Source organism: Ylistrum balloti, unplaced genomic scaffold (genome assembly GCF_031769215.1).
Source record: "Ylistrum balloti isolate Yb309-2 unplaced genomic scaffold, AGI_CSIRO_Ybal_v1 Utg369972, whole genome shotgun sequence".
Classification (NCBI taxonomy): Eukaryota; Metazoa; Mollusca; class Bivalvia; order Pectinida; family Pectinidae; genus Ylistrum; species Ylistrum balloti.
Genome location: NW_026782064.1, coordinates 561,578 through 585,354, shown reverse-complemented (window position 1 = coordinate 585,354; position 23,777 = coordinate 561,578). Strand labels below are relative to the sequence as shown.

The following is a 23,777-nucleotide window of genomic DNA, read 5'->3' as shown; positions in this document are numbered from 1 at the left end:
TTTATTTGCTGCAAGCTAAAACCTGGTGTGAATGATGATATTGTGCTTTTTGAATTGCTTTGAGTCCAGTTGTATAAAAGTGTCATCCATTTGACAAGTAAAAAGCTGTTATACATGTTTATTAGAAAGAAGCAATTCCACAGAGCAAACATTTAGTACTGGTGTTCAAGTGCCAATAAATGCTCTGTATTTGCTCATTGAATTTTGTTTATGTAAGAGTACATATGAACATAATGCAGTACCTGTGTGTCGCTGAATTACTAGTAATGTTGGCACTAGCTTGTGTTATTGGGTAGTAGAATGAAAATTAGGAAAGCAATATTTGAAAAAAAGCTTGGTTAATTATAGAATGAAATAAATGTACAAAAAGAAAAAAATGTATACATTGAAGTGAGCAAAGCAGCAGAGGAGGGCCACGATGTAGGCTTGGATTCTTCCGTAAAATTAATGTATTTACTGGTAGTAAAAGCTAAACATCACAACTTCACAAAAAACTGATTTAAAAACATACTGTCAATGATTAGTGATTGTGCCATGTCTTCTTTATGTAGTGAATACACACTGTAAATATAGATACACAGGCAGCAAACTTCAATGTCATCTACAATATTTGAAGTTTTGCTCCCTTAGTTGATAATTTTATGTTTGTTTTGTTTACTTCTGGCTGTCATTTACCTTGTAACTAATTTCGCCCATTCTGTTGCTTATTCATGAGAACCTTGCAGTCATTTTCAGTACAGAAGAAATGAAAACATTTGGTCATATTCCTGATTCCATTGCCATCTGTTAGGGGTCTGAGGTATTAGTAAGCCTGTTTGCATGGAACAATATTTTTACTTGAATGCATTTTAGGTCAGTGTTAGACTGATCAATTTCCTGCTCAGTAATTAATATTTAGAGGTTCTGAAATTAATAAGCATTTTTAGCTCAGCTTGTCAAAAGGGCTAAGAGAACTTATGCCATGGCTGGAAGGTTATTTGAATGAAAGCTGAAAAAATTTGCAAAGAGAAATGACCTTGACCCATATTCTAGGTCACAGGGGTTAAATTTTTCAAAAAGTTTAAATAACTTCATCTTATTAACTGAAAGGATCACAATATTTTACTCAAAGGTTCTGTGGATGAAACCCAACAAAGTTTTCAAAAAAAAAAAACAGGATCTTGGTTAAATTTGTGAAAATCTTTGGAAGAATTCTTATCAACGAAGACTTTGTACATCAGTTAATCGAAATATCAATGTATTTGTGAAAAATATGAAATAAAAGGAGGATAACACAGGCCCATTGAGCCTTTTGTTGTATAATGCTGTCTCTGCCATGGTTTTAACTTAAAGGATCATTTACATGTAACAATACTTAAAACTTTTTGGGTGGAATGTAAACAAACTGGAATACCTGTTATCTGAATCTATAGATATATATGAAGAATAGTAAATCAAAAGTGAATTCTAACAAACATGAAGACAAAAAGTTTTAATCCATTCCTGGACTTATTTGACCGTTATTATGATAACCACCTTGATTATGGTACACTTCAGATACACACACCTGACTCCAGGTGATTGTTTATATGGAAATTGGTTTAACAGGTAGACAAGAATTCCGGAGGCATGAAATAAATTGAGTTGGGTTAGTAGGTTACTTTCATATTTAATGCATAACATAGAGATGACCACCACAACATTCTATGTAAATGTTTGTTTATGAGATTATATAGATGATGACTAACCAAATCATTTATATATAGATGATAAAGGAGGATTCAAAACCCCAATGCTGCTTAGTCTTGATGTTAATTCTGTACATGACATTAAAATAAAACTCTTGTTTCCCATGATGAAGCAGGTTTGAAAGTAAAAAATGTACATGTTTTATGGAATCTGCACTTAGGATTGTATAGGTAGCATATAAAGTTTTACCATTGGTTTCATAAAAGATCAAAGCCACCAGTCAAAGTTTAAATGTACATTAAATTGAGTTTATTGAAAGATTTGGATTTTCAGTGAATTTTGTCTCCTTAGCCAATACACTTAATATATATGTAATATATGTACACACTAGCTTTTAACTGGATCCTTCACTTTCATCAACTTTTCACCTGGAACAATATATATATATATATAAAATATATATATATATTTTTTTTTTTTTTTTAAGCATTTGATTTTGGAAGATTAGCTGGTTTCAAATTGTGAGCCACAAAATCAAACTGCTCAGCTCTTTCTGGTGACTAACTGATATTTTGAAAGTGAGGATTGATAAGTATGCCCATATTGACACTGCCAATTACCTTCTTTCAGATGGTGGTGCTAATGGACCCCATGGATACAGAACATGATGACGTCCTACGAGCAAATCGGTCTCGAGAGAAGAAGTTTGTGTTTGACTATACATTTGACAGCAATGCATCACAGGTAAGTGTTTAGGAATATTTGGACTTTTCTAGATCAAAGGTCAGAGGTTATGGTTGCTGTTATAATTACTGTAAATAGAAAATAGTATATATTTATTACAAGTAAAATCCTAGTAAAAAGATTATTGTCATCCCCAATATGTTTGAATGCACCTTCCAAACAGTAGAAATTTTCTGCCTGGCTGTAATATTAGATCCATATAGTATCGAATTGAGGCAATAGGTCACAGGTCAAATTATCTTAATGCTTATATCTTTACTTTTACCATCACCATCTTTAAATTTTTTCCAAATCACAGACCTAATTATCTCACAATACTGTCTGCGTTCAATATTGCAATCTTCGAAAATGGACTTTTTAAATTTTTATTTTAATGAGATTTCCTAACATTTTGATATTGGTACATATGCAGCCAATAGAAAGAATTGATAGTTTTCTTCCAGAATATGGCACATTACTATCTCATTTCTCTACATCATGCTATACATATCTGTCTTACATATCTTGGAAGATATTCTACCCCTATTGCTGGCTACAACAAGCTATTCATTGTTCTTATTACTGACATTTACTGATTAATCAGCAATTTTTGTTTGTTTGGGAAATAAATTTAGAATGAATCTTTGATTAAAAATCTCTCCTGGTGCCATGTTTCTGTTAGAGCTAGGTAGTTATGTACAACACCATGTCTTTTCTGCCATTGAGTTGCTAGTGAGATTCATACCTACCTGTTGACAGCTAGAGACACTTAGTGCTGGAACCGATGAATAACTTACGTGTTTGCATCTGTTGAGAATGGTACACTTTCTTCTTCCTCCTATCCATTATTGATGAGGCTGTCTATTTTGGTGCTCACTAGAATAGTATGAATTGATTATAGTGATCAAGTTACATATGTATAATGTTAATTAATGTTTGTCTCACATCTTAAATGAAGTTAAAGGTAACCATAACTACAGTTAAACATTACTTAGTTGTAACTATGATAGCTGATGTCAGCAAAGAAATCTGAGCAATTATTGTATGGATGATATAATCAGGCCTGAACTGTGTAAAAATCAACAGCAACCCCATGTTAGTGATACAGAACATTTGATAATTGATTCTTTTCTGACCTGATCATGTACTGACAGTCACTCAACCTCTGGTCAATACTCAGATTCTAAGCATCATCTACATTGTTCTAGATTGACCACTTGTGGAAGTAGAAAATAAGTGTCGCATTATGACTTTCCCTACATATTATGAGACTTGGCCAAATAGCTGAAAGCCAAAATCAATTTGTCTTAATTTCCTGTTTGATATTAGTGTTTTTCAATGATGCCAGCATTGATTTAGAATCAAGTGATCTCGGCAGTGTTATTATTGGTGATAGCTTATACCCCATTTCAGTGGTGTGTGAATCAACTGCTGCCAAATTCTCACAAGGTCAAATTTAAGACTGGGTTTGCATAGGAATGCTTCAATGTACAGACCTGCAGCATCTGTTTATCTGCTGCTTCAAAACTCCATTGATTTTTATAGGCCCACCAATGTTTGGGGAATGGCATTACATATGGTGTTATATCTGGCCAATATCAAATCAGTGTTTTCATTCTAGAGATGTTCTTTATACACCTAGATCTATGTTGATACAAATATGAAACATGAGAATACCTTTAGTGTAATGGTCCAAATCATTGTCACTTTATTTGATGGGATTTACATCTACTATGGTACGGTTTGTTCTACCTTTCTTTAGATGAGATCAAGGTCACAGACTCTTACTGTTTATAGAAATTTGTGAAGTGTAATATTGAATTTGCATTGGAGGTATGACATTCATGCCTGCATCTTGCTAACATTTGCTAGTATATTGGTTTACCTTGAGGAACTTGTGTGTGTACACAATGAATCTGAATCATATTGCTGTCCCTAGTTGGTGAAAGAAAAAACATGCTTTGGAAACAATGTATTGCAAGTAGAGCATGCTATATGCAATCTTAAATGCAGTGTTTATCCCCAATATGATGAGAGCATGGATATAATTGGAGCTTTGATTTTTTCAGCTCTTTTGGCCCAGACGTATGACTGATACTTTAACAGGCAGTACATTTGTTCCAATTCATATGTCTCTTCATGTCTGAACTTTCGATCAGAGTCCATTAAGGAATGTTACATATACAACATTCCATGATCTTGTTTAGATGATGATGAAAGATGATTTTGCATAATACATTGATAACATTCTTCTCCAAAATAATGGTTCCTTATTAAAACTTCTATCATACTTACAAATAAACTTTAATTGAATTAATTATCAATTAATAACCTACACATGCACAGTTCTTGTATACAGAATAAAGTCTACCCTAGCATGTTTTACAGAATTAGTAATGCTTCATGTCTACAGTACATGGTTGTGTTTGGATCTGTGTTTTATTGAGGATTGAGATATGCTCCATGTCTACAGTACAGGGTTGTATTTGGATCTGTGTTTTATTGTGTTTTATTGAGGATTGAGATATGCTCCATGTCTACAGTACAGGGTTGTATTTGGATCTGTGTTTTATTGAGATGAGGATTGAGATATGCTCCATGTCTACAGCATGGGGTTGTGTTTGGATCTGTGTTTTATTGAGGATTGAGATATGCTCCATGTCTACAGTACAGGGTTGTATTTGGATCTGTGTTTTATTGAGATGAGGATTGAGATATGCTCCATGTCTACAGTATGGGGTTGTATTTGGATCTGTGTTTTATTGAGATGAGGATTGAGATATGCTCCATGTCTACAGTACAGGGTTGTATTTGGATCTGTGTTTTATTGAGATGAGGATTGAGATATGCTCCATGTCTACAGTATGGGGTTGTGTTTGGATCTGTGTTTTATTGAGATGTGTTTTATTGAGTTTGATTGAGATATGCTCCATGTCTACAGGGGTTGTGTTTGGATTGAGGATTGGGGGTTGTGTTTGGATCTGTGTTTTATTGAGATGAGGATTGAGATATGCTCCATGTCTACAGTATGGGGTTGTGTTTGGATCTGTGTTTTATTGAGGATGTCTACAGTACAGGGTTGTATTTGGAGATATGCTCCATGTCTACAGTACAGGGTTGTATTTGGATCTGTGTTTTATTGAGATGAGGATTGAGATATGCTCCATGTCTACAGCATGGGGTTGTGTTTGGATCTGTGTTTTATTGAGATGAGGATTGAGATATGCTCCATGTCTACAGTACAGGGTTGTATTTGGATCTGTGTTTTATTGAGGATTGAGATATGCTCCATGTCTACAGTAAAGGGTTGTGTTTGGATCTGTGTTTTATTGAGATGAGGATTGAGATATGCTCCATGTCTACAGTATGGGGTTGTGTTTGGGTCTGTGTTTTATTGAGGATTGAGATATGCTCCATGTCTACAGCATGGGGTTGTGTTTGGATCTGTGTTTTATTGAGGATTGAGATATGCTCCATGTCTACAGTATGGGGTTGTGTTTGGATCTGTGTTTTATTGAGGATTGAGATATGCTCCATGTCTACAGTAAAGGGTTGTGTTTGGATCTGTGTTTTATTGAGGATTGAGATATGCTCCATGTCTACAGTATGGGGTTGTGTTTGGATCTGTGTTTTATTGAGGATTGAGATATGCTCCATGTCTACAGTAAAGGGTTGTGTTTGGATCTGTGTTTTATTGAGGATTGAGATATGCTCCATGTCTACAGTATGGGGTTGTGTTTGGATCTGTGTTTTATTGAGGATTGAGATATGCTCCATGTCTACAGTATGGGGTTGTGTTTGGATCTGTGTTTTATTGAGGATTGAGATATGCTCCATGTCTACAGTAAAGGGTTGTGTTTGGATCTGTGTTTTATTGAGGATTGAGATATGCTCCATGTCTACAGTATGGGGTTGTGTTTGGATCTGTGTTTTATTGAGGATTGAGATATGCTCCATGTCTACAGTACAGGGTTGTATTTGGATCTGTGTTTTATTGAGATGAGGATTGAGATATGGGTATGGGGTTGTGTTTGGATCTGTGTTTTATTGAGGATTGAGATATGCTCCATGTACCTACAGTATGGGGTTGTGTTTGGATCTGTGTTTTATTGAGGATTGAGATATGCTCCATGTCTACAGTACAGGGTTGTATTTGGATCTGTGTTTTATTGAGATGAGGATTGAGATATGCTCCATGTCTACAGTATGGGGTTGTGTTTGGATCTGTGTTTTATTGAGGATTGAGATATGCTCCATGTCTACAGTAAAGGGTTGTGTTTGGATCTGTGTTTTATTGAGGATTGAGATATGCTCCATGTCTACAGTACAGGGTTGTATTTGGATCTGTGTTTTATTGAGATGAGGATTGAGATATGCTCCATGTCTACAGTATGGGGTTGTGTTTGGATCTGTGTTTTATTGAGGATTGAGATATGCTCCATGTCTACAGTATGGGGTTGTGTTTGGATCTGTGTTTTATTGAGGATTGAGATATGCTCCATGTCTACAGTATCTGTGTTTTATTGGGATTGTATGCTCCATGTCTCTACAGGGTTGTATTTGGATCTGTTTTATTGAGATGAGGATTGAGATATGCTTATTGAGATGAGGATTGAGATATGCTCCATGTCTACAGTATGGGGTTGTGTTTGGATCTGTGTTTTATTGAGGATTGAGATATGCTCCATGTCTACAGTAAAGGGTTGTGTTTGGATCTGTGTTTTATTGAGGATTGAGATATGCTCCATGTCTACAGTATGGGGTTGTGTTTGGATCTGTGTTTTATTGAGGATTGAGATATGCTCCATGTCTACAGTATGGGGTTGTGTTTGGATCTGTGTTTTATTGAGGATTGAGATATGCTCCATGTCTACAGTATGGGGTTGTGTTTGGATCTGTGTTTTATTGAGGATTGAGATATGCTCCATGTCTACAGTATCTGTGTTTTATTGAGGATTGAGATATGCTCCATGTCTACAGTAAAGGGTTGTGTTTGGATCTGTGTTTTATTGAGTCTACAGTACAGGGTTGTGTTTGGATCTGTGTTTTATTGAGATTGAGATGCTCCATGTCTACAGTATGGGGTTGTGTTTGGATCTGTGTTTTATTGAGGATTGAGATATGCTCCATGTCTACAGTATGGGGTTGTGTTTGGATCTGTGTTTTATTGAGGATTGAGATATGCTCCATGTCTACAGTACAGGGTTGTATTTGGATCTGTGTTTTATTGAGATGAGGATTGAGATATGCTCCATGTCTACAGTATGGGGTTGTGTTTGGATCTGTGTTTTATTGAGGATTGAGATATGCTCCATGTCTACAGTAAAGGGTTGTGTTTGGATCTGTGTTTTATTGAGGATTGAGATATGCTCCATGTCTACAGTATGGGGTTGTGTTTGGATCTGTGTTTTATTGAGGATTGAGATATGCTCCATGTCTACAGTACATGGTTGTGTTTGGATCTGTGTTTTATTGAGGATTGAGATATGCTCCATGTCTACAGTACATGGTTGTGTTTGGATCTGTGTTTTATTGAGGATTGAGATATGCTCCATGTCTACAGTACATGGTTGTGTTTGGATCTGTGTTTTATTGAGATGAGGATTGAGATATGCTCCATGTCTACAGTACATGGTTGTGTTTGGATCTGTGTATTATTGAAATGAAGACTGGGCTGATTTCCATACCTCATCAATGTTTCTATGGAGAAAGTGAAAATAATTTTAAAAAAAATAGAATGCTAATTGAAATACATTTTAGCATTGTTGGAAATTCATGGAATCATAATAAATTTACCCAGTGAATATAAACATGCTTTCATTACTATTAATGAAGTGCTGGAATTTAACAAAGCAGGAGAAATTGATTACTTCGCAGGCAGTGATGTGTATCATCTCGTCTATCAGTCTATCAGGCACAGGAGATTGACACCACCATGACAACTAGACTCTGTTACCAAGTTGGCATGATGAAAGCTTCCCCAGGGGAAGACAGCAAAATGTTGTTATTTTCTGTCACCATTGTATTTTTTAAACTTTTTGTTTGCCTGATTGTTCTTTGAAGTTTGAATAATACATGACTTCATGAAATTTCTGGGTATGAACTAAAATTAGTAGCTGAATATTATGTTGTCAGAGATGAGATCACAATATCAATTACCATTTAAGCCAGAACAGGAAAGGTTTTTTTTACCACTGATGAAACAGTTAATAATTATGTTGGCAGTAATCATCTTTATGACAGTATGTAAGTGGATGACCATTTCTATCCTGGCATATTTACTAGGTCATGATGTCAGCACATATTAAGTGATGTTTAGTTAAAGATTACGCATCATCGATTCTTATGAGTTTGAATATTTCATAAATAATTCAAGCAAAATTGCATTGGGAAAAGATAAAAATTGGAAATTAATAAATTGCTTCACGAAATAATCTACATATTGTTTTTATCCTGCAACAAGGCTTAGAGGGCAACAACAGTATATATTAGCTCTTTATGAGCTTATTTGTCAGGGCTAAGTTTTACGTATTGATGTTATTCCTAAAGATGGGTGGGCTTATTACAGGGCTAGTACTGCTGAATGATGTTATTTCTACAGAATTGTAATAAATATGGATATTGTTTATTTTACAGCAATTGTAATCATATAGTTTCCTCTGGAAGTTTCTTGTATTAGTCAGGTATGGTAAGATTAATGTACTGAGGAATGAAATGTATCACATAGTTTCCAAAACCAAGTGCTTATTACAGTTAAATTACATAATCCTGTAGATAGATTTTTACAGGTAAAGAACAGTCTAGTTCAAAATGAGATCTCCGTGTAGTCTTTAAATATTAGTTCATTATTGGTTCTCTTTCAAGTCTTAGATGTTGTGATATATTGTATGCATTATTTTAAACAATACAACAAATACCCCAGCATTGTTCCAGTCTACATTTTAACCCAATCTCCAATGGGTTCAGTATTCTTGCATGTTGTGTGTCTCTGAGTCCTCCACTCTAATAGGTCAACAATGTTATAAGGAGAGGCTTATAACCAATCTTGTCATCTTATAAACAGCCATGTACTGATAGAATGGAACTGTAACATTGTATCAAAGCCTCTTTATACCGCAATAATAGTGTCCGGTTCATTCTGGCAAAGCATATCCTTTGTAATAAATTACAGATCTTATACTTAAAAAGACAATCACTGTTTGACAATTAGGTAAATATATGTACATCAAGGCCACCCAAGGCCCAGTGTGTTTTAGTTAAGTATGTGTAACAGAGCATTACTTTGCAGGTACCAGTCGTAATGTGTGTAAGATAATGGTAGACTTTATATGGAAATCCATCTGTGTTTGTGGTTTTTGTCAATATCTTGTACATGACCTGTTCAAAAACATTTTGCTTTGTCATGGAATTTAAAACGGCTAACATGGCAAAATGATACATTTTGAATATTTAAAAAAGAATTAAAGAAAGTCTTCCAAACTGAACACTCTGAATTCAAATTTTTTGTCGAGGACGTTGAACATAAAGTTATAATTAATGATTCGCTATCAATAGATTCTTCGATCAGAATTAGATAAAGGCACATGTTTTGGATATAAGCCAATGCCTGATATCAGGTGATTGAGTTCATTGGTATTGGTTTATGGCATTTAACTAAAACTCTATCTTTTTGAAAAGCTTCTGGTAATTACCTTATTACTGGATCCTGGATTCTTGGTAATTGTAGACAATTTATTGGTGCAGTCCTAATTTCCTCGACTAAAACTCTATCTTTTTAAAAAGCTTCTGGTATATTATATATAATATTGGATCCTGGATTCTTGGTAATTGTAGACAATTTATTGGTACAGTCCTTATTTGCTGGACATCCTTGTGCATGTTCAGGGCTTGATCATACAACTTGTCTATTTACTTGACATTATTACAGAGGTTCTGATCAACTTGTCAGATAACATTACCAGTCTTGGTACAATTGGTGCCAATCATTTAAATCCAATGTGGATTTTACTTTAGAAATTAAAAGTGAATTTAATTTTTGAACTTTGTAATAATGCTTGGTAATTACAAGATTTAGTACATAACAAGATGGTCATCACTTGTAAGAAAAAGACACCAATTTTGAAATATCCTAGAAATTATGTAAATATAAATGATAGACAATGAGACATGCTATGTTTTGGATGAGGTCTCTGAGAGGAACTAATTAAAGACCTGTTTCTTTGGGTTACATTTACAAATATATGTTTACATGAATGCAAACACACATACATATTCAATTTTAGATTTGGGGTTCCTTCCAAAGGAAGCTTAAAAAACTACAAAAATGTGCTGAGTAATTGGTGAAGAGAGATGACACATATTGATAGTAATGTATTGGTGTGTGCCATTTAAACACTGCAAATTATGATGATATATCAAATTGTGTTTGGAATTCATTCAAAAAAGACCTTTTTTAAAAGTGATTAGTTTAGCAGTAAAGCTTGAAATGGACACGTACATATATTTTCTGGAAATCAGATCCAAAATATAAAAATAGCTTATGTTCAACATATAAATGATTTAAATGACTGTTTCAAATTACAAAGTGCTAATACTGCAATTCATATACAGTAGTGTGTAACACAATAAGAGATATCCTAGTGTTGCTCCATCTCAGAGTAATGGTATAGTTTTGATTGGGAGTGAATATCAAGCTTCTAATAACTGGTATCTTTTTAGTGAAAGTACTATTTTGTATGGATGTATTCAAAGAAAAAAATATAACTGCAATTTTGTTGCTGAAAACTAAATTTAAAAATTTGAAGAAACAATGACTGAGTTTGTGACTTAATGACTTATTAAAACCAGACTTTTCTGAATGATCAGACAGTCAATAATATATTCAGTGAGGAAGCATCTTTCAGTAAGTTGGTTTTGTGGAGAAGATTAAGTGCCTGCTATACATTGTGTACCTATGACATAGAACTTAATTTATCATTTTCACACCAGTGCTGTAAGAAAGTATCTTATGACATTGTCAGCTATATAAAACCTAATCAGCAGACGAGCCATGTATTATACAACATATAAACTAAGATGTGTTCAGGTTGACTTGACATTACTAGTTGGGCCATTCCTTAAACTGGCTTTAAAGATTCATTATAATAGATTTGTTGATAAATCATGTGAGAACATAAAAGAATTGGGATTCACCTGTATAAATAAACTTCCTGAAAAAGTGATTTCTATTCTGTACTCGCCATCGACATTATATATATAAAACTTATATACTGATATTTAAGTTTTACATTAAAGAAGTAAGCTTAGAAGCAGTATGAGGTGACAACAACTTACTTAGTTGTAATTGTATTATCTCTGGTAATTTGGCAGTTATTTGTCAGAGGGGGCCTCGGTGGTTGAGTGTTTAAGGTGTCTGACTGCCTTTATCACTTCCCTTCCACCTCTGGGTTATGGGTTTAAGACCTACATGGGGAAGTTGCTAAATACTGGCCATTTGTCAGCGGTTTTTCTTTGGGAACTACGGCTTTCCTCCACCACCAAAAAGTTGTGCATCCTTAAATGACGCTAGCTGTAAAGAGGACCTAAGCAATGATAAACTTGTGATAGACAGCATGTAAACGGAGAAAATATTTTCATCACATAGTTTAGCTATGGATAAATGCAATGCTATATGTCATAAGTTATGCAAGGCATACTTGCAGTAACACTACTTTGGCCTTATAACAAATGAAATTGCACTGCATGACTGATACCCCTTTTGAACAAGGCTAAGGTAGAGCAAATGCTGGGGTTTTCTTTACTGTTTGAATAGTTTGGTCCTTTGCTGTTCATCTTCATACCAAGAAGAATGCAGGATATTGAGTTTAGAAACCTGTTGATATCTTTTGGATTAAACTTTGCCTATCTTAAAAGGAAACAAATAGGGTTTTCTTCTTTTTCTTAAAGTCTTAAGTAATAGAAACTAATCCAATAACTTGATATGACTATTGTCTAAAGGCCATTAAGAATGACATAGCCAGACATATAATGTGTGAATCAGGATTACACTGTAGGGAACGGATGAAACATTACAAATGGCTCCATGTCATCCAGGTAGGTATTTTGTAACTCATTTCTCACAAATAACTTGTTATTTTGATTATTTATTTTACAGGAGGAAGTCTTTAAGTCAACGGCAAGTTTCCTTATACCTAGTGTTGTGTCAGGATATAATGCCACTGTTTTTGCTTACGGTGCTACAGGTACGTCACAATAAAGGCAAGATCAAGTCCCAACTGCATGTACTAAACAAATGATGAAGGTTAATTTAGTCAATATGAGTACTGAATTCTCTTAGAAATCTTTATTGTGAACATTTTTGAAAAAGGATTTTTTCATTATCAGTCATGATTCAGAAAGTGATCTAAATAGATGGTTCTGTCTACATACAGCCAGCTGTAGCCATATCTCAGTTGTAATCGAGAAAACTTTTATGTATTTTCAAATCATTACAACCTGAAGCTAAAGGATGCGACCAGCCATGAAATGTTTAAACCATGATTTCTTGTAATTTGCTCATGTTTTAACTTTCAATGAAACGAGACTGTAAAAATTCGCATTATTTTAGTTCCAACTTAAAAGGACCTCCTGTTATGTACATTCACATGAAGTATATAATAATTTTGAATGCCATTTGATGTAAAATTGAACAGTTAATGTAATGTATATATATCAACCTAATACAGGTGCAGGGAAAACCTACACTATGTTGGGAAACAATGACAACCCTGGCATAATGGCGATGTCTCTCAACGTGCTATTCCAGGAGATGGAGCGAACCAGGGAGGATATGGTCTACAAAGTCTCCATGTCCTACCTTGAGGTAAAAATAAAACTACTTTCTTCAATCTAACAACCAATTAAACTCCTAGTATTCAAACATTTTGTCAACTTGCATTTCCCGAACTAATTACATGTTTTCTTTAAGTTTAATTCTCTCAACAAATAGAATCTCCCAAAATATCCTCCATCCAATATGTCTGACATTCATTTCTTCTCTGGTTAAAAAAGTTTTTAATAATTCCTCTCAGTTGATCTGGTTCTCTGAACTTCCTGAACATTAAACACAGAGGAACACAAATTTGAAATTCATGTCCGATAAGCTAGAGCTATGTAAACTTAGCTGAAAACGAATGCTGTGTGACAGAGCTGGTTTTATAACACTACTTCTAAACCAGGACAAGTGCACCTTTTTCATTGTACCAAATTTGTCTGAAACACTTTGTGTTTTTTTTAATTATCCTCAGACATATGTCCACAGTTTTGTAACCAGTAAAGTATAATTCTGTGGAAAAGATGACTTCCAGCCCGACCTACTTTTCCAAATTTCCTCCTCCCGAAAATGTAAAGGTGTTCTGGTTTATAAGGTAGAATTAAGTGGTTATTGGTTAAGGCATAAAGGTAAAATAATGTAAACATGTCTAGAATATTCCAAGGAAATGTGGAAAGCAAATTGCAACACTAGAACTTTTAATAATCCTCTTCACTTGACACTTAATTAGATGCCATGCTTGAGTTCACATGATTGATTATAGTTGACTAGTATCGTGTTTACTCATTAATATTCAAGGAATATGTATTGCATTGGTATATTAAAGGTATAAATATAGCATGACATGGACCAACAGGACTCGGAAAAATAATCTTAAGATCATAACACAAGGGAAAAATAATGATTGACATGCTGATATTATTGCAATGAACATTCTAGTTGTTTTGATAGGTAAGGTTGTTTCTGGGTGTCTCTGTGGCTGGTGTGTGGTGAAATGTCATTAGAGCTTTGTTTATACATAGATATGGACAAAGTCATCAGTTCTCATAGATTTTCCATAAATCTTGTATGGCAAGTATAACCTAATACCCGTGGTAGTCATGATACCTACATATCTACAGACCTGATCTTTCCCTGGTGTACATATATAGATTGATGTGTATTTCTAATTTTGTTTTTGATATTTCATAGCAACAATTAATTAGGTATGCTAGATCCTACTTTTGCCACAAACTCTCCATCCAGGGAATTAGTCCTGTATCAGCAGTGTGTTAGTCTGAAAAATAGTACAATTTTATAGACTAAATTCCAGTTTTTGTTCCCTGATTGAGCATGTGATAGGTAAACACTGGTGTTTTGACTTATAAACTGACATTACCTGAATGTGGAAGCTGGAACTTTAGCTTTCCAATATTCCTCTTTTCAAATGCCAAAATGAAATCAATCTACTTGTTGCAGGGTAAATGCATATATTTTGCCACGCACTTTCTTTAGAACATCATCACTGTTTTACAGATTACTGTAAGATGTTTCTGATTAATGAAAGATGGACCTGAACTTACATTTTACTTCACTAATGTAGAAATGCCCATTAATCTATTTCCAATATGCCTGTATGTCCATCATACACAATACAAAAGGGTGTAACAGATTAAATGACTATACTTTGTGTTTCCTGCAATAAATCCATGAAATAATAAATATATCACCTATTTCCTTCAAAGTCAGGGAATGCAGGGGATGGGCTTTATAGGATATTGTAACATTGGTATATCACAGTTAATCATACCAAACTGACTATTGACTTACTATATCAGACAGGAGTTGATTGCTGGATAAAATATACCATGCTCTCAATAAGGTCACAAGTGTAACCAATAAATGCACTGTCAATCACAACAGCACAGGAACTTGTTGTTTATTGATGTGGGAAGTCTTGTGACAGGTAATACCTCATATATCCATTATATATATATATCCCAGTATCCTCCAACAATCTTCGATAAGTAAAGAGTTCACAGGCCTACATGTCAGATGTAGAGGCACTATAAGACACGAGATCGATCTCCTGGGAATTTTGTTAGGATATACATGGATCAAAGTTGTGTTAATTATACAACAGTGAATGCTGTCTATATATTCAAAAGAATGTTTTTTCCCATCAAACATCACAACATGATTAGTTTGGTTACATGTCTTATGTACATACATATTGGTCTCATCAAATTTTCAGATGATGTGATGTACTATGCATGTTTCCATAATATCATTGTGTAATAATTGATATCTAAATCTTATTCTGATTAATAACACCAGTACATGAAGGCAAAGATTGTGATCAAGCTTAAAATCTGTGACAGTGACCTGAAATTGAATTGAGATTGTAAACAGCTTCAACCAAAGTGAACACAGCCAGTAGTTAATTACCACATAAATACCACAGATAAAGTACACATGATTTACTTAAAATTAATTGTCTATTACCTGTAACAATATTACACAATTGTTTTGTAAATGTCGACAGAAAACTTCCGATATACTTAGTATTGATAATGCAAAATGTTGTGGCCTTTGGGTTTTGTTAAGTTTATGTTAGAATGTTAGAATAATTTATCTCTGTATGATCAATATATATTAGTTATTACATTTTGTATGTCTTTAGGGCAGTTTCTATCAGATAATTGCTTCAGTAACTCGGTCAAGCAAATGGTATTTAATAGTAAGCATTAAATGAATAAAAGGCTTCAGAAAACATAGACACTGCAACACATTTGATGTGTACTCTTTGAAAGTTACTGCAGGTCTCTGCAGAGGTCTCAGGTGAATTTGAAACAAGGACTTGGAGGTCATGGCAAATATGTTGAATCTGATATTCCATATTACTGCTTTCTTTAGTGGTAGTTCAGGGCACTTCTTTTTGTAGGAATTCTAATGATGAGGTTCTGATAGGAAAAGTCACGCTTTAGTCAGACTTCAGCCTTAAGGTTGAAGGTGGAAAAAAGTTTTCAGCCCTAAGGTTAAAGGTAAAAGATGAAAATAAGTTCTTGGCATAAAGGTTGAAGGTAACATGTGAAAATAAATTATCAGCCATAAAACTGAAAGTAAAAGGTGAAAATAAGTTCTCAGTGTTAATTGACATATTTCTCAGAGAAGAATTCCTATGTTTCAGATCTATAATGAGATGATTCGTGATTTGCTGAGTCCGTCATCAGGCATCCTTGACCTGAGAGAAGATGCGAAGGGTGGCGTCCAGGTGGCTGGACTGTCTGAAGTGACCACTCACACAACTAGTGAGGTCAGTTCATGGCAGTGGTCTCAAAATATTTCTGCTGTTAAATGTTTACATGAAATATGATAGAGAATGTATGAGTTGATGGCTATTAGTATGATATCGCCTGTGAATAAAAGTCAGTTTCTTTAGTCAATGGGAAAATATCATAAATCATGTTAGGAATAAACTTGACAATTTGCATGAGATCAAAATAGATTTTCAACAATATCAACAACTCTAAAATGCTTTCCCTATTTGAAATATAGTATTTGTGTGACTACAGGTGATGGAAATGCTATTGATGGGAAACAAAGAGAGGACACAGGAGCCTACAGCAGCCAACAAGACATCTTCACGCTCCCATGCTGTCTTACAGGTTTTGGTTAAACAACAGAACCGTGTACGCAATACCAGCCATGAAGTGCGCATGGGCAAGCTCTTTATGGTAGATTTGGCAGGTTCAGAACGTGCTGCCGCAACACACAATAGAGGCAAACGTATGGTAGAGGGAGCCCACATCAACCGCTCTCTACTTGCTCTCGGCAACTGTATAAATGCCCTCAGTAAGTTAATTTTAAATTTGTATCTGCTTTATACTCTTAAGCTACCTTAAGCAACTTTGGAAACTCTTTTATTGTCCATTATACAAAAAAAAGTGAAAAAAAATCACTTTAGTAAACCACTGGTTAAGGGCTATTAGTTTACTTATTCTGACACAAACCTCATATTGGATTAGCATGTTAGATGAGAGTGTTTTTCTATTTATTATAAAAAGAATTTGATTAGTGGTCCTACAAGAGTGAAAATGGGCACAACTGAAACTGCTGTTCTTTGTTAAGGTGACAAGAATGGACCAAAATATGTAAACTTCCGAGACAGCAAGTTGACAAGACTGCTGAAGGATGCATTGGGTGGCAACTGTAAGACCGTGATGATAGCCCACATCAGCCCTGCCTCGTTACACTTTGAGGAATCTCGCAACACCCTCATATATGCAGACAGAGCCAAACATATCAGAACAAAGGTAGGCAACTCCTGTTGGATATACATATGTATGTAAACTGAAGAAGTCAAACACGTAAAAACAGGGGTAGACAACTCTCATCCACACAGATTTATGCTGTGTCTTGTGATAGTACTGATATTGCATTATAGAATATTGCTACTGTAAACCTGCTTACTTTGCTGCAATAAAACTTTAACACAATATAAATTTTGAGGAATTCACACTTTCACATTGATTCTTATTTAAATGTACATAGAAACTGCAATCAGCACAATCCTATTTAGCACCACAACTTCAGCGAAAAAGCGGTAAAATAACAACTAACATAGGTTTGTTTAGAGTTAGGAAAAATCAATAGTTTGTACTCAAGTGACAGAGTGAGGTCTGTGGATGAAAGAGAAGTTTCAACACACCAATTTCATTGTGTCACTTAGTTGGGAGCATATCTTTTATTCAAGCATTACCAATGAATAACAGATTTTGCTGTGGAAAAATTTGAAGACAAAAACTTGGGTCTTGGACATCATTATATGCACAGTTATGGCCCTTTGTAAAGTTTGATACCCAAGTTTGTGAGGGGATATGGACTGACTGAAATATATGTAACTTATCTGGAATTATTTCAAAGGTACGGAGAAATGTGGCTGACGTATCCTACCACATAGCCCAGTACACTAACATCATTCAAGAACTGAGGGAGGAAATCAATCGACTACGGGTGCGGCTTCAGGATACTGTCGAGAGTGGACCTGTTAGTGGTGCAAAAATAAAAACAGTTCAGGGTGAGTGTAGTATATTTAGGGAGAACTGAATGAACATGACATGTGATCTTCACCTATGGCCTTGTATGTAAGTTATCTATATTTCTAACTCTCTGTCTTGAAAGAGCAATATTGTCATCAACCTCTATCATCAGTTTCTCAGGAATCTGACCTTTGAACTGTTCACTTTTCACAGCTGAGGTCCTGTCCACACAACATGGAGAAGCTCGAGAACAACTCAACAAAGTTAAGGAGCAACTCCTCATCTCATTCAAGGATCAGATGGAGCTGAGGTACAATTATATCCATGTCCTATTATTAAACCAGCAGTCAAAGAAATTGTCTTGTTTCCATCAAAATACCCCAATATTTCAGCGTTTTTTTAATCATTAAGTAGTTGAGCTGGTACAAATATAACTATTTCAGCAAAAACATTTTCCTTACAGTTTTAATTAATAGTACATATACATTTCTGAAGTCATTTCTCTTCTACTGTCTCACATCCCCTATCATAATATACTGTACCTCCTATCTTATATAAATTTTAACAGTCATGGTGTTGTTTTCATCAATGAAATGTACGTCTTGCTGTAAGATGACTATATATATGGTACATGTACAACTTATCTTAACCAGCAGTTTTGATATTTGAATTGTCTTTTTTGTTTCAGGAAAAGTTTAATGGAACTCAATAATGCCTCAATGGAAATAAGCTTAGAAACAAATCGTAACCAGCTGATCATTAGCGAGTAAGTATAAAATTATTGATCTACAAGGTAAACTTCTCTGAGGAAAAGTGTATTGATACAAAGAGTTCATACAATAGTATGGATTGTAATATTTTTCAATGCTGACAATAGTCAAGATGCCGAAAATTTGGAAAGAGTTGTATTTAAGTTTAGCAAACATTGAAGTTGTTGCTGAATATTAACCTGTATGCATAGGGTGAGTAACACAGTTTTCAACACATGTTTTTTCAGATGGGATGTTGAAAAAGCTAAATTACCAAGGCGAGAAGGTGGAGAGGACATGTATAGAGGTTAGCACCGCTTTCAAACTGAGACAGATATATGATATCCAGCAATGTCACATAGTACCTCATTATATTTTGCCATCAAAAATTCTGCTGAGGAACCTTATCTTGTTTTACAATGAGATGTGATGTGTGAAATATCTAAGTTAGTGCAAAATATGTTTAAATCAGTATTCCAGCAATTTATGATAAAGATATGCTTACAATGGCAAATTTTCTACTATGTAAAACTTTCATATTTACAACCCCTCCGCACCTGGTATTATCCTATAAGTTTTTCTGCTGAATACTGCTCTTGTATTAATACCTCACCTTCATCTTATTCTGATAACTGTTAAACTTGGAACAGAAATTCCACATCTTTTAAAACTATTTTGTAGGTTAAACAGACCTTTGAGGTAAATGTGTTATTTACTATGTTGTAAAGACACAAATTCTGTACTTAATAGTTGTTCATTAGTGATGTTAGCTAAGGCCAATGCTAGTTTTTCTTATTATCAACAGAGGACACAAAGACACTAGAACTGGCAGGGCTAGGTTCAGATGATGTTTTAGAACCTGATGAAGTACGCATGGCTCGGGAGGAACTAAAGGTCCTCCATGATGAGAAACATCGCACAGAAAAGATCAGAGGAACTGTTCAAAAGGAGTTAGACACTGCTAAGTTAAAGACAACTCGGCTTCAGGAGGTGAGACTATGTACTTCTGGGAAGGATAGCTATATCATCTAAGTATTTTGTCTAAATATAACAGAAAGTCATAGACCATCAAAATAATGTGGTGAAACTTCATTTATCTAGAGGACTTTGTATATTCTCAATCAAAGTCTTTACCATGAGAGTAATATTGTGTACAGTTGACCAATACTCATATACAACCATATTAGTTCATCGTTGCCCAGTTTCATACAATCTCTGGTAAGCTAAGAAAAATCTTAATGTCATAGAAAGGCAATAAATGTTAGTTTCTATGGAAGTTAAGATTTCCTTTGAAGAAGATTCATGAAAGTGGCCCATCATAGCCATTCATTTAGGAGACACATTATTGACTGTGTTAGTGTCAATCATATTAATGTGGAAATGTTAGTCTTTTTAAAATGTACGCATTAAATATGAAAATATTTACATGCAAATGCATACAGTCAGATCATTTTAAATCATTGTTATTGAGAAAATTTTCACATTCTCAAAAGTTTGAAGAACATTTGAATATATACACATATACAAAAAATCACTGTAACAGAAATAGTTTGCCTGTTTGTAGAATTGTTTTAATAATCCGACTGTGTGACCAATCTAGATTCACAGTGATACATTATGTACCTTGTGTGTTTAACAGACTATTCCTCAACGTATCAATGGAGAGGACCAGCGTGAGATTCTCAGTCTATTGTACAAGGTACATGTGTTAGAGATAGAAAACACAGAGGTTCAGTCTGCCTGTCTGCTGAGGGAGTTCCAGATCAAGAAAAAAGACATGGTTTTGTCAAGGTTCAGACAACACCAGAATCTTACTGATCAGATTATCAAACGACAGCGGGTACTTCTGGCAGGTAAATATAACGAATGCCAAGACAGCATGCAAATAGAAATGTCTTGACATACTTTGATGAAAACATTTAAATTTATGATTTATTACTCATTGAATAATACACATTTTCCTGAACCCTTCAAGAAAGATGTGATGCTCTAGAACTTAGGATTTGATCAGCAATAAGGAGATACATAAAGTGCCAAACACTGTCTTTGACACTGACAAATATGCATGATTGAGTTAAAAAAGACCTTTGGATTAATATGCTGGAAAGAATGTTTGATTCCTGTTGGACACTTCGGCGAAATATGTATTAATCGTTTTAATTTCATTGTATGAGATAATTCAACTGTTTATGTTTTTGATGTTCAGAAAAGAACATAGCAACACCTAAGGACCTGGAGGAACTATATGATCTTTACAAGCTGGAGCTGGATGACAGGTTACTGCTGACAGATGAAGATTCAGGTCTCAGTCCAGAGTATCTTAAGGTAGGTAACTCTAGGTATATAGTAGGGGAATCATGAATTCCTTAAATACTGAAACCTTAACATTACAATATGATAACTGATCTCCATAAACGTACCACATAGTGATAGTTTGAAACGACCAGCTGACCACTCCTTTAGTGCTTCTAACATTACTACATGTAGAGGGTTCTGCCTTGGTATTTTCCTCCCTGACTATTACTTTATTGAGATTCAGATAAATTTAATGTTCCAGTCAGAACCAGCATTAACTGTCCACTATAGGAGACATATTAATCTCTTGACAAATGTAAATTAACATTGACTTAACCTTATTTACAGATTGGAGGAGGAGGTCGTATCAACCGATCATTTATTGCAGATGAAGGTGACCAGCTCAGCACTCTAGAGGAAGAGGATGCCAGACTTACACCCAGGTTTGGGTATGCACCTTAAATACTCCTGTGTCTTTCTTGTGAAACACTGTCCAGCAATATTATTATTACATGTTATAACTTTGTTGGAGTTATGTCCCCTGTGATAAAATCCCTTCTTATCTAATATTTAGTCTGCAATGTATCATGGTTTCTCTTAGAAGAAGAGAAACTATTCCAATTGTTTGCTGTTACCGGTATATTCTTTCACATCATGATTTCATCAAATTTGAATTAAATATTTCAGGGGTTATGGTATTTATTTTGTGAAATTTGACTTGTGTTTTATCATATTTGCTTATGCTTTTTAGTAATTTTCAAATAAGGAAAATGTTTTAAATTTTCAGAGAAGGAGAAAAGTTGTTTTCGAGGAGTGCTAAAGCCCAACGCTTGAGGGATGACAATTTATCTGTGAATTGGGGAGATAACTTGCATCTAAATGGTACTCCTCGCACTCCGCGTTCTCCACATTCTTCTCGACATAACAGCCCACAGCCCATGGCGGTCAATTTGTACAGTGATGATCGCACAACAATAACCAGTAACACACGCAATATTGCTGCCCTGGCTGCAAAGAAACGATCCAAAGCCCAGAACAACCTTCTTAACATAGAACGGCAGTATGGAGAGCCAAGGTCACTATATCGACCTTCAAATGACGATGCATACTTATCACCTCGAACACTTGCCAGACATAACCAAAGCTATGATGATGTTGTTCTACCATCAATTCACAAACCTCCAAGTGAGGACAACTTGTCCAATGCTACCAAACAGAGTGCAAACACTGACAATAGTAACTTGCCACCAATTAGAGGTGGAAGAAAAGTTTCAAAGGAGTCAGACTTAAAACGTAATCGGCGGACGCGTGGATATGACAACAGCTACAGTTCACAGGTATCAGTTTATGCCTCAAATTTAGAATAAAGATAGAAAATCAGAAAGCTAAATAAAAAATATAGGAAACCTGTTGGTCATTATTCTGTTTGAACAGGTCAGGTGATTCCTTCTTATTTGAGCTAATGGTTTGATCTTAGATTAGTGTTGAAGCAAAGGAGTGGGAGAGTCCTTTCTGCCTATTACTGTATTCTATGTTTGTTTCTACCATTGAAATTGAAATTTAATATATATTCTTGTTTATCTTCAGTATGCAAAAATGAATGCTGGCCGAGGCCGACATGGAGGTAAATGTTAAACTATTTGCTTTTGTAGTTGAGATAAGATTGTATTTATGTTAAGCATTGTAATACTACCAATATCAGTTTCATTCATGAAGACTTATTATCATGGAGTCCATCTGCTTTTTCATGCTATTTCTACCTGATTTCATTATTAAGATAACAGAAACATTTACATCCCAGAGAAAAAGTGTGGATACAAATATGTTAGATTTTGATAGTCACGATGTACCTTTGTTTGTTGTAGTTGATATCTATGGAAGAACAAAAAGGGGACAGAAAGGTAAATTTGTTTAAAAAAAAAAACTTTATTTTACAAATTCTTCATTCTGTAGTTCCACTCATTTATATATGAATGCACCATTATGTAAACATTTGATGGAAGGGACTCAGGTGTTTGTATTTGATACAGAAAGTATTTGAATGATTTGTACACACCTAACTGTAAAATGAAGCATATTTTTCATGATCTACTCAGAATATTCATTGATATATATATATATATATTCTAGGTGATTCCTCGGGAGGAAGTACTCCACAGAGCAAGTCTAAGAATCATGTACCAACGATAACAAGCTACAGAAAGGGAGATATCGCTGTGCATGGCTTTAGTCTACCTCGATGAAAACGACCTTTCACTTATTGTAGTGGTGTGGATACAAATGGTGCTGAAGAAAGGTTCCAAGGGCTTGAAGTTTCCAGAAATTAAGACTTTTCAGGAAGCTCCAAATGTCAGAATATCCTGAGATATGCGTTTCTTGTTTTCTACAGAAATGTGAATTCAAAAGTTTTAAGACTGACGTACTGTAGAAGGAAATCTGACATACCAGATTATCTGAATGACTGTGATTTTCTCTATTTTTGAAGAGAAACTTATTTTATTTGACATTTAG

At 34.7% G+C, this 23,777-nt stretch overlaps 1 protein-coding gene across 1 annotated transcript in view; it reads left to right on the top strand.

The window, feature by feature from the left end:
* LOC132547742 (kinesin-like protein KIF19) overlaps positions 1–23,509 on the top strand; it is a 37,534-nt gene extending 14,025 nt beyond the window's left edge. The window contains exons 3-20 of the mRNA XM_060211543.1: positions 2,299–2,412; positions 12,545–12,632; positions 13,116–13,252; positions 16,371–16,496; positions 16,756–17,035; positions 17,312–17,496; positions 18,107–18,260; positions 18,436–18,532; positions 18,911–18,988; positions 19,220–19,278; positions 19,777–19,961; positions 20,611–20,824; positions 21,178–21,296; positions 21,615–21,715; positions 22,054–22,603; positions 22,854–22,890; positions 23,132–23,167; positions 23,397–23,509. Of these exons, the coding sequence (XP_060067526.1) occupies positions 2,299–2,412; positions 12,545–12,632; positions 13,116–13,252; positions 16,371–16,496; positions 16,756–17,035; positions 17,312–17,496; positions 18,107–18,260; positions 18,436–18,532; positions 18,911–18,988; positions 19,220–19,278; positions 19,777–19,961; positions 20,611–20,824; positions 21,178–21,296; positions 21,615–21,715; positions 22,054–22,603; positions 22,854–22,890; positions 23,132–23,167; positions 23,397–23,509 (2,673 nt within the window). The remainder of the gene's footprint in view (positions 1–2,298; positions 2,413–12,544; positions 12,633–13,115; positions 13,253–16,370; positions 16,497–16,755; positions 17,036–17,311; positions 17,497–18,106; positions 18,261–18,435; positions 18,533–18,910; positions 18,989–19,219; positions 19,279–19,776; positions 19,962–20,610; positions 20,825–21,177; positions 21,297–21,614; positions 21,716–22,053; positions 22,604–22,853; positions 22,891–23,131; positions 23,168–23,396) is intronic.
* Positions 23,510–23,777: the final 268 nt, after the last annotated feature.